This window comes from Poecilia formosa, unplaced genomic scaffold (assembly GCF_000485575.1).
Source record: "Poecilia formosa unplaced genomic scaffold, Poecilia_formosa-5.1.2 Scaffold254, whole genome shotgun sequence".
In the NCBI taxonomy this organism is placed as follows: domain Eukaryota; kingdom Metazoa; phylum Chordata; class Actinopteri; order Cyprinodontiformes; family Poeciliidae; genus Poecilia; species Poecilia formosa.
Genome location: NW_006800193.1, coordinates 17,922 through 29,377, shown reverse-complemented (window position 1 = coordinate 29,377; position 11,456 = coordinate 17,922). Strand labels below are relative to the sequence as shown.

General features: G+C 41.8%; 1 protein-coding gene across 1 annotated transcript; it reads right to left on the bottom strand.

Moving 5' to 3' along the window:
- Positions 1–232: 232 nt before the first annotated feature.
- hapln4 (hyaluronan and proteoglycan link protein 4) lies at positions 233–10,784 on the bottom strand. Its single transcript, XM_007570030.2, has 7 exons — positions 10,614–10,784; positions 8,573–8,699; positions 7,477–7,666; positions 7,073–7,245; positions 6,835–6,950; positions 4,391–4,577; positions 233–1,386 (listed from the first exon to the last, which is right to left on the bottom strand). The coding sequence occupies exons 1-7, from the start codon at positions 10,614–10,616 to the stop codon at positions 995–997; spliced, it is 1,188 nt and encodes a 395-aa protein (XP_007570092.1). The 5' UTR covers positions 10,617–10,784; the 3' UTR covers positions 233–994.
- Between the last annotated feature and the right edge of the window lie 672 nt (positions 10,785–11,456).

The following is an 11,456-nucleotide window of genomic DNA, read 5'->3' as shown; positions in this document are numbered from 1 at the left end:
AATAGTTTACCTTAATATGTTGAGAATATAAAAAAGCTTAAACTCTTTCTTGGGTAAAAAAAAATCTTCTGCTTATTTGCAATACTTCCTCTGGTAGCAACCCTTTGTTATTGATGCATTCAGATGTTCATTTTTTTTATGAGAAAAGAAACGAAAAAAAAAAAAAGCAAAAAAAAAACTCACCCATGCATTATTTTGTTTCCACGGAGACAAAATGAGACGAGACCAGCTCTTGATCAAGTAAACAAGTTCAGGACATTTTATTTTTCTATTCGAGCACCATAAAGAAATTTGCAAGCGTACGCTGTCGTAAAGGTTACGGGTAACCTTTCACCTTTGGGGTGTAAATGACTATCATGAGCTTCGAAGTTATTGCAAATTCAGCCCCAGCAGCAGCTCTCAGCCTTAAACGTCATGCACGCTCGATTTGCAACTAGGATGCGTTTATAAAATTGAGCTCTTTGAATCTGAAGTGCAACTATCATTGTGCTAGTGCAACATTTTCTTCACTTAGTTCTAAAGGATGAGATTGCAGGACGGTCGCCACCCGAATGTGAAGCACAGGCACTGTAAACTTGAACTTCTCGACAACGTTCAGGTAGATCACGTTGACGCCAAGGCTCCAACTTATAGGAGACTTAAAGCCCCTGACTCAAAAATGTCATGTAAACAACCAAACTCAGTCGACTGCTTGATTTTGATGTGTGCCTGACTGACGATTAAGCTGCTATTTAATCTTACGATTTTCCAGATGACAGATCTGTGCTAACGCGCTCCCTAAGATAATCGACTGACTGCAGACAAAAGGAAAATCGCCTTAATAAAGACGTCACCGTTAATTTTGCACGGCCCCCGTCTGTTTAGCTCTGGCAAATCGGCAGATGACTACATCATGGTTGGTGGGTGTTTAACTCTAAAAAGCAGTGAATGGGCACACTGAGCGATAGCAGTCAAATCTATAATCGTACGCCCCTCGGCTCCCAGCCTGTCAGCTTTAAATAGCGTTTGTGGCATTCGCCGGGATGCTGTTGCTGCTCTTCCATTTGATCAGACTTTCTTTCAGGGGTTTTGTCACTTTGGTACCACCTGCTGTTTCATCCATGTACTCGCGGAAGCAGTAGACCCCGTACAGCCTGAACTTTTTGTCAGGGAAGCCCAAGTGTCGGACCCCTGGGTGGGAGCCTCCGCAGCGAGAGCGGGGGTTGACGATGGGGTACCGGATGCTGCCGTCTTCCAGCCACCCTGCTTCGCAGCGGTCCAGCAGCTGGAACTTCCACGCTGCGTAGAGCTGACCCACTTTGGCCACGGCCGATCCATCTCGAACGCACGCCTTCACAGCCTCGGCGTAGTTCACTTTCTTGAAGCGTTTGAGGAAGTACACTTTGCCTAAAGGTGCATTAAGAAAGGAGAGGCTGTGTAAACGTGTGAAAATGTGGATGAAACGCAATCTGTGTATTAAAAGAGGCAACACGTGAATAAATCAGACAGATTAAAATCAGACTAGCTGAGCATGGGGGCAGATTTTGTTCCTGTATGCCTGGTTTTTGTTTAGAGATTTCAACACAGTGGGTTGCCAGTATATTAATAATTACCTGTTTACATTTTTGCCCTGTAAACAAGTTGCACCGTATCTTATTTGGATTTTATAATGACAAAAAAAAGCATAAAGCAGCAAATAAGTGGAATATTTTAAAACTAAAACATTGGGAAGTGTGGCTTGTATTCAGATACTTTTACATAGACAACCCCAAATAAAACTTAGAACAACCAACTGAAAATGGCCACCGTGACAAGGTGGTGCCATCAAAAAGAAATTAAAAAAAAGAGACTTTTAAAATGAAATTACAGGAATAAAAAAATAATAATCTTCAAAAATAAAACCTTAAGTTTCGCCCCAAATATGCCCATAAAAATCACGTCAGCAGCCTCGGCCTCACTCGTGGCTCAGCTATAGATTTTCTGCTTGTTTATGTGACTGCTGACTATTAGAGTGGCAGAATATTGTCTCATATTTCCCCAGGGGACTTTCAGTAAAAGGCCTTCCAGCTGGACTGAGATACAGTATCTGACTGGGCCACCGCTGAAACCTCCTGCCTGCAACAGACTGTCCGCAGTAATTAACACACATGGGAAGCAATGAGCGGTTATGTCAGCTTCCTGTCAAATCAGCTTTTTCCGTCTGAGGAAAAAACATGGATGCTCCTTCTGAACGCCAATTATGAAGCCTAGAAGGAACTTTTATCTTTTTTTTTATTTTTTAAATGAATGTCTTCAATTCTCAATATAGGTCAAAACATATAAATATGAATTCATGTTGGGTTTTTTTTTTTCAGAACAGAAATGATGTTTTCAAAGCTGCTAAAGTTCAACATAAATGATAATATCCCCTTTAAGCTTTTTCACAGTTTGTCATGTTGTAGCAACAGACTTTATTGTATTTCATGGAAATTGTGTGTGACGGATCAGTTCCTAGCAGTTTGTTGTTGTGCATTTTGCCGAATTTAAAGAAAAAAAAAATCTAAGACGTGTGTCATGCATTTTTACTCAACAACAACTCTTTCTTAAGAACGTTTGGATAACATGAGTTATAGTAACATTTAATTTCCCTTTGGGAGTAATAAGATATTTTTAAGCTGTATTTGAATTTCCTATATTTTAGAAACAACTGTGATTACAGCTGCGCCAATTCGGAGCATGTTTCTACCAGCTGTGAACTTTTAGACATCCAAATATTATTTTTGTTCCTTTACAAACTCAGCCATAAACTGCCACCAGTTTCCCTGTTTAGACTGAAGAAAGCATCCAAGGAGTATGATGTGATCAACACGATGTTTCAGGAGCGCTTCGGTATTTTTTCTCAGATTAATGCCCTCCTTTCCTGGTTTGGGTAGAAAACAATGTCTTGGTGGGTTTGGAGCAGCCATACTCTATTTTCAAATGACAAACTACGCCCGAAAGGATGTTAAAAGCTTGGGATAAATGTTTTATTGCCCTCCCTTCATTTCCACCACTACCATCTCTAATCTACTCTGTTGCTTGGTTTTCATAATGCTCTTTGTTGATCAATGTTCTCTAACAAACTTCTTGAGATCTTTACGACTCAGCTTGGGCAAACTGAACGGCATGACCGATTAACTTGCTGTGTTTGCGGCAGATCTGCTTTATAAAAGGGGGGAAATAGGATATTCATCCTGATCCAGTTGACTTTATGAAATAAAAGGCAGTGCAGGCTGTATGTCAAGGACAGAGAGCAAAAATCCAAAAATGGGTTGGGAGAACCCTTTTAGAGCCCCTGTGTGTATCTCAGTAGGTGTGTGAAAGGGGGCACAGATGTGGAAGTCGAGGTTATCTGTAATTAAGTTGTGGAGAACGGACAATGGAGGGGCTGAAGGGGGGGAGGGGGTGAGTACATCCAAAACAATCTGGGAGCAGTCCCCCCAGGGCTGCTGACATGGATAAAACCACAGCAGTCCGGGGGCAAATATGGACACGAGACGCAGCGTGGACCATACAATGGTCAAGGAGAAAAACCCAGGAGACCCACAGAGGCCGATACTGTTCCCACTACACTCTCATCATCTGGGGATGGTATTAATCCTTTAGAAAGGCAGTGTATGCTTAATCCACACCAAAAAAAAATTGAAGTTGGATTTATAATTTTAAAATTAACAGATATTTTCCCATAAATTTTATTTGCTTACCTGTTCCACGCTAAGCTGAGTCTGGTTCACTCTACATCTTGAAGCTTTTCTTAATCCAGATTGTAACTAATGCCTTTTAACAAACATAATGGCCGTGGTCCAATATAATTTCCTCACCTAAATGAACATTACAGTAAAATATGCTTAAATATTTTCTGTATCTCCACAAAGCAAGCATCAATCAGATTATTATGTTACAGACTTTTCTTGTCATGCATTTGGGTCATATCACATTTAACCCCCCCCCTCCCATGGGACTGTGCATTGCCTTATACTGAGCGAACATGAACCCAGCGTTTGGCTGTTCAAAAAAGAAGCGCCGCTGTGCTCAGACTTTGGGTATGTGATATAAATTAAAGCTCTGGGAGATGAAAGGCAACGCTCTGCACCCAGAGGACGCTGTGTCCCTTACAGGACTGGGTACTCACAGCCTGATTTAAATCTAGCAGCCTCGGGGCGTCCGAGATCACAGTCAGAGATCAAATCAAAACAAGCCTCTGTTCCCCCATCATCAAACCGCACTTCTTCTTTACGGTGACGCTTTTGCAGTGCTGTTTCTGACGACGCGTTGCTCTCCCCTCCAGTCGAGCGTAGCCACGGATACCAGTTCCGACGTCCACACTGAAACTGTGTGATCGAACCGTAAAGGCGTGTGCATGCATCTGTGGCTTCTGACTGTTTCGTCTCACCATTTAGCTTAGAAGTGAAGCAGAAGGCGTCGTAGCGCTCATCCTCCTTGTGCCTGTAGCCGTAGTTGCGGACGCCGGCCGGGGTGTCCTTGCGGCCACACTGGTCTCTGGGATTGGAGATGGGATACTGGACCGAGCCGTCCTCCAGCCATCCAGCATTACACCAGTCCAGTCCTTCCAACCAGGCCTGATGAGAAGCACAATGTGGGCCAGTGGGCCAAAGTGAAGGATTAAAGACATTAGAACCAATGGAGGGGATAGGATTTATTACCTCTGTCATAACTCCATTAGTCTTACACTTAAATGCCTGAGGCTTTTTTTTTTTTTTTTTTTGGATTCAGTGGGAGAACCTGCAATAAAATGTTTCACATGACTCAGACTTTATACAGCTGTAAAAAAAAAGGAAGAAAAAAACTGCCAAACACTTTTGTACCTTTAGACAATTAGATCTGAAGGCACATCGTCAAGGAGACAATTGGATCTAGTTTATTTTTCTCCATACAAGTGTGACGTTTACATCTGACTGACCCTGGTGACAAAGTTCAATGTAGACATAAAACTTGAGTTTGACCTTTCTTGGTTCACCCTGTAGTTGAGCTAGAAGCCCTAATTTCGTAAATTAACACCATTTCGCTGTCGCTTTTTAAAATTGAGTGGTGAGAGGTTAAATTCTGCAGATAAATGTTCTCCAGGGTTAAAACAAGGCTGTATTTTTATTTGATACACATGCCAAATTGAATGCGAATTCACCATTTTCCAGGTTTAGATGGGTTTGCGTAAGAAAAAAGACAAAAAAAATAACATTTATATTTCCAGACTTTATTTCCTGTACCTTTATCGAAATGCTGTCCTTCCTTCCTTGCAATTTCAAGATGACGAGATTTAAACAGACCAAAGCCTTGTACGGCAGACCCACAATCCTTGCAAGGTAAAAAAAGAGAGACATAAACACGACAGACGCTACAGGTAACTATGAGTTAACTGTGACGCCAAAGATGGGTTTTGTTCTAGATGTTAATCCATTTCCTCAGCATGTGGGCGACAATACAAACTCCACATGAACACCGGCAGAACCTGCAAGGTTCTGTCTGGCACCACAGTCTTGCTACATGTTGTTAGATTGCTCCGGTGGGACGATTGGTGTGCAGACGGAAGCACCATGTAGTGTCAGTCAAATATCTCGCTGCGTCCTTCAGCGATAGACATAATGTACGTCTCTCACACAGGACTGTGACAAATTTATCCTCACATTTGACACTTTCATGGAAGAGTTTCTGAATAAAAATAAGAGGAAAAAACAGATAAGGCAAAGAGTTTTAGTCCAATACTGAGCCAAAGATAACATGCACATGGAAGGACGGTCCCGATGCGCAGGGGTTTTGTCAGGCGACGATATGAAGGCTGATCTGACCAGCTTGTGTCAAGAACAGAACACTCAAGCTGGCCATCATCTCCGCTCCAGAGCACACATGAGTGACAAAGACGTGCTTTTTGAGGATAAAATCTCAAAGAAAGCGCTGCATCTTTGATCTACCAGGCTGTCCAGACATCACAGCAAACCCCGAAGACTTCCTCAGATACGTGTCTTCCTGTTCTTCATGAACGCATGTGAAATGCTTAGCAAAGAGCACAGGGGTTGCCATCTTTTCACGTCAGACTAGTCTGGAAATTTCTGGCTGAAAATGTGTACAGACTAAGGCAGAAATACATGCCATCAGTTCTCTTTTGATAGAAGATGTGCTGACTTCTGTAGCTTTTTAAGTCTTAGCTGTCAATTAGTTTGTGCTTCCTTGTTTTTACATTTCTATTTTACTGTGAATAACTACCCCCCTAAATGCTATGCACATGTTGACTATCTATAAACTGTGGTCATTTTTCTTCAGGCATTTATTTGTTCGACGTTGGCAATCTACTGTAGACACATTAAGTTTGAAAACAGCCCTGGGAGTCAATGTTCAGACCTACGTGTGAGGAGAGGTTAACTGATTTTGCTCTCCTCAGCGTGATGAAATGGCAAGGAAAAAAGGACAGCATTTCAATAAAGGGATAGGGAATAAAGTCTGAAAAATCAGTTAGATCCCTTGCAGAACGGCTTGCAGAGGGATTTAAATGGGCTGTATTTTGTATTTTCCAGGCATATGGTGCCATTTCATAGCACAATGGAGTAAGTATGCCATTATATTAAAAAAAAGCTGTAGTGGAAGAGTCCTGCTTTAGGTTATTGATAAGCCAAGATCCTGGCGAACGACAACCATTGGGTAAAATCAGCAATCGCCACCCAGATCTTTGGAAGATTTAACCATTCCTATCCTCATTAGCTGCATAATAAAGTTTCTAAAAGAAAATCCCAGTTTTACTCCCTAAACACGTCCAGCTAAATTCCATACCATCCCAATCAAAAATCACTCCCAAAACAGAACAAACACCACAGTTTTTGAACTCACTTTGTGCAGCTGAGAGTGAGAGGCCAGAATGGCGTCCTGATGTTTGCAGGCGTCCTCTGCCTCGTGGTAGTTCAGCTTGTAGCGCCCGTCGCGGGGGTAGTAGGGGAAGACCACTCCTGCAGGCGACCCAAACAGAAAATGTGTTGGAGTGAAAGGCTGCCAAGATCATGAGTCTTCATTAGCTGAAAAACGTTTACAGAAGGAAAAATGTCGGCAGGAGGTCAAACCGATTCCTGACCTTCTAAGTCGAGGTTGACGAATCCCGTATCGTCCTCCATGTCGTTAGTGACCTCACACTCGTAGCGCCCGTAGTCCTCCAGGGTGACATTTTGGATGATCACCGAGGCATCACCTGGTCCTGCCCGCTCCAAAAACACTCGTCCCCGGTATGAGCCAAACACACGCTGCTGCCTGGGGGAAGCAACAAGATCAACGAGCGCAATATCCCAGCTCTTTCAGAGTGAACCCTGCTTGGCATTTATTGTTGCGTGAAAAAAAAAGAAGAAGAAAAAAAAAGTGTCAGGAGTCAAAATCAGCTCGTGAAACCCTATGTCATCACTTGACGCCGTTTGAAGATTAAAAGCTTTTTCTAATTAACTAAACCAATACATGGAAATTTAGAAAGAAGGACGCTGAATTTACTTTCCGAGTGCAACGAAGACGTCCTCGAACTGCAGGGCATCTGTCACTTTGGTCCATTTGATCCGGATGCGAGCGGGGTCTGTGTTCTCCGGCTCATGATGAAATCTGCAGGGCAGCGTGATGGAGCCACCCCGATGTGTCACCACCTTACCTGGGGCTGTCTGCACAATCACAGCTCCAGTCTCATCCTCTGGGAGGTGGGGGGAGGAGGAGGACGAAGCGTAAACAAACAGCATTTAAAATGAAATATATGCATTTATGTAGATTCTTTTAGGCTTTTTTTTTTTTGACGCAGAACTGCTATCTGAAGCATTTCTGATTATCAGTTCAAATGACCTTTGATACTTTTATGCACATCACTCACATTTTAAAAGTACCGTATGTTTGTGGGGGCATCATGTAACTCCCCACTTCCTCCCTCCCCCGAATTAGAGCTGCACAATATATCACAAACACATCCCCATCGCAGCATGCCCATCCTCCTGCATCGATTTGTTGTCATGTTATCCTCTCTAGGAAGTTGCCAAAACTCTTACACAACATGAGTCACCGAAACGGCCCAGTGACTGTACCTTGAACCTTATAGCAGGCGAGTATAATTATTCCTTTTGGCAGATGTTTACTTGACTTGTGGCATAAACATATAAATGTTTAATTCAGAGCTGCAAAAAGGTTTTTTTTGCTGGATGACACCCGGATAACGGCACCCACAATTATCCATGCCACCCAGCAATTAGACCCTTCCTGCTTGTTGTTCTTCTCAAACTTGTGTGTCCGCCATGAAAGTGTCAATGGATGTTTTGAACATATAAAGGCTCAATGTTTTTTTTTTCTTTTTTTTTGATTAGATCATAAGAGAACTTTGTGTTGCTGCTTTGTCTTTATGGTTAGCAAATACATTATGCTTCAAAAATGGGAAGTTTGAAACATCTTCAAGGGATGAAAGCATAACTAAGTCGACTTCGTTCAGAGGTTGTTGAACCTGAACAGGCCTTTTTTGGAATTGTAAAAGTTTTGGAACATGTTCCGAATGTTGAGCGAATACGACGAGCTCAAATCAGACTTGCAGCTGTCAGACACGTGAAGGCATCATTACCGAGCACGTGCACCACTCGTCTCCTGGGCTCCATCAGATCCTCGGGCGACACAGAGAGGGCAGAAGTCAGGATGAAGATGACAAAGAACATTTCACCAAAGACCTGAAGCTGACGTTGCTTTGAGGACTGCGAAAGGAGAGCACATTAAAAATCAGCATCACAGGCTTATCTAAGGAGGAAAAACCCCTTAAGCAGACCTTAAAAGAGTTAAGCTGCGGGATATGTCACAGAAGCATTTATTAAAGATATAAATGCTCTGAAAAACATAGTCTGTGGTTGAACCTTTGCGTTAATGCTGAAACTCTTTGAAAGACTTAAAAAAAGAACCGACTATGTGCACGGAGGGAAAAGTGAGAGCAGACAGCAGATCACTCTGGCCTTCTCGAGGTACGGGATTAGAGGATTAGTTGTTTTAACTGTGTTTGGTTTTAAACAGAGCTTTGCTTAAAAAAAAAAAGAAAGAAAGAAGACAAGAATTTTACCTTGCCACCCTTTATAACAGATGCCAGGGAGAACTGGAAATCTCTGAAACGTTTGGGCATAAAAACAACTCGTCCCTTTAATTTCCAATTAGAAAGCAAACAATCAACTGGGTATCTGCACCAGCGCATATCAACCCAGAAATACACAAACGGCAGACACAGATAACTCATTTATGGAATAAAGAAAATTCTGTAGAAAAGCTAAATGCATCTCATATTTTAGTAGATTGCAGACCCAACTTCAGCAACAATAACTTCAAATTGATGTTTTCCGGAGGACTTTTTCAATATTTCACATTGCTGTGAAGAAATTTGGAAAATTGGAATTAGGGTCAGGGTCAGGAAAGGTTGGAACTAGGATTGGAATTATGTTTGGATGAGGTTTGGAATAAGGGTTGGATTTAGTGTTGGGATGAGTATTAGGCTTACAAGGTGTGTTATAAGGTTGGAATTAGGGGGTTCCAACCATTATTGCAACCCGCTTGAGTTCTTTGCAGGGATGCAAAAAAAGGAAACAGCTTTAAGCGTCTTCCTGTTGAGAAAATAACTTTCCTGTTGTCGTTAGGTGGACAGATTGTGTAGAAAATCCTTTCTAGTCTCATGTAAAGTGGTGGTTACTTATCTAAGATCTTTCATTCTTTACATTTTGTTAAACCACATCTGCTTGCTTCATGACAGCAACCAACCAAAGCCTTTTTCTTCTTTTTTTTTTTTTTTAACTGGCAGCTATTTTCCTTCTTAAATCCAATGAATGGACAAAGATGCTTTGGCTCTCACACACAACCCCATTCTCTTTGGTTTTATGTTTTTGTTTAATAAATAATGATTATTTAATAAATAAAGATTGTTTTATAATCTGGTGAAGACCAGCTCTTGTTTTACATGAATGAAGATGCATTTTCTTTTTGTTGTTTATTATAACTGCATGTTGTTGTTTTTCCCCACAAAATTACACCTGTCTTTTACTTTAATAATGCGTTCTATCAAGAAAGGGAACAACGAGACTGCTTTGCAGTAAACATCTTTTAGTTAAACGGGTGCTTTCAGCTCATTTTACTAAAACGCTCTCTAACTGTCATTGCTTTGGATGCACAGAGCTCTGCAGTTTGCAGACCAGTGTAGGGCTTGACTCAGCACATAAACCCAGTGAAGGTGCTGCATCAGATTAATCTATTAATTCTTGCATGGGACAGAGGGGCATTCTGCGAAACACAACACGCTCAGGTCCATTGTTTGGATTCTCATGCAGGTCCCGAGGGGATAAATTCATCACCACAACAAAAGTAGTGCCAAGTGGGTCCAGTGCAACTGACTGTTTTTCTCCCTTACCGAAGCGCTTCTGCGGCGTATGAAGACTTAACTTGGCCCGAGGCCTCTCAGTGGCAAATGTACTAAATCTGCCGTTTTGCATGCACCTTGCACATTGCAAACAACCCTGCAGCATCATTCCTCTTGAGGTTATTCCAGAGATCATCCTAGCAGTCGTACAAGTCATGCAGTGCGCAGAGCTGCAGAGCTCAGCCGTACTTACAGAGTACAGAAGTCATTTTCAACTTACCATGGCTGTCAACCCGATTTAAGGCAGACGTTCTGTCGCTCGAGTCCTCATTCGGGTTAAATGTTCTGCTGCTGCAGCACTCGCCTCTCTCCCTCCCTCCATCGCTGCTCCCTCACACTGCAGGGGGAACCACCAGCGTTTGTGGGTCCCGCAGTGCTTCAGTGACGCAGCACATTATTTGTTTGGGTCTATGTGGAAACATAGCAGAAGATCTGCCACAGGAAAACAGTCGCTTTGTTGGGTTTGTGTCAAGCTGTTTTCATTGAAGGCGTTGTCTAGTAGTTTTTGGACTAATAAAATTTACATAATCAGATGTACATGACTGAGGAAGAGCAATAACAAACAGGCTTCAGATCACTGTTTTTTGTTTTGTTTGTTTGTTTTCTTTTCTTTTCTTTTCTTAGATAATACAGAGTTTGGTCATTTCTCAAAGAGCAAAGACTAATTGCAAAAATTCCAAAACAAATAGTGAATTGTTCCTGTTGAAAGATATATAGAGTAAGTTTAAATTTTGTTCAGACAATCTCTTTTTATCATTCATGTTTTATGATTATTGTCTTATGCCTTCATCACATGTTACTTTGAATATTTCCGGTATTATGAAACAAGCTTCTATAAGTGTGGCGCTTTTGCTTATGATCTTGTCATTTTGTCGTTGGATACAAATTGTTATACTGCTTCAGAGAAGAAGCATATCTGTTCATGGTTCTCTAAAGAGCTGACATATTTCCTGGGCTACATCGCACCTGCATTGAAATTTCAACACTAAAAACTCTCTAAGACACGTTATATGCATAATGTCCCGAAAGTAAATCCGTTTTCCATGCGATGCGATGAAAAAGT

What these genes read in the sequence shown, in the direction of transcription:
- hapln4 (XM_007570030.2), bottom strand. An exon ending in CGTCAACCTCGACTTAGAAG is followed by an intron (nt 6,951 to 7,072) that starts GTCAGGAATCGG and finishes GGTCGCCTGCAG; the next exon opens with GAGTGGTCTTCCCCTACTAC. An exon ending in CTCACTCTCAGCTGCACAAA is followed by an intron (nt 4,578 to 6,834) that starts GTGAGTTCAAAA and finishes GCTTCTCATCAG; the next exon opens with GCCTGGTTGGAAGGACTGGA.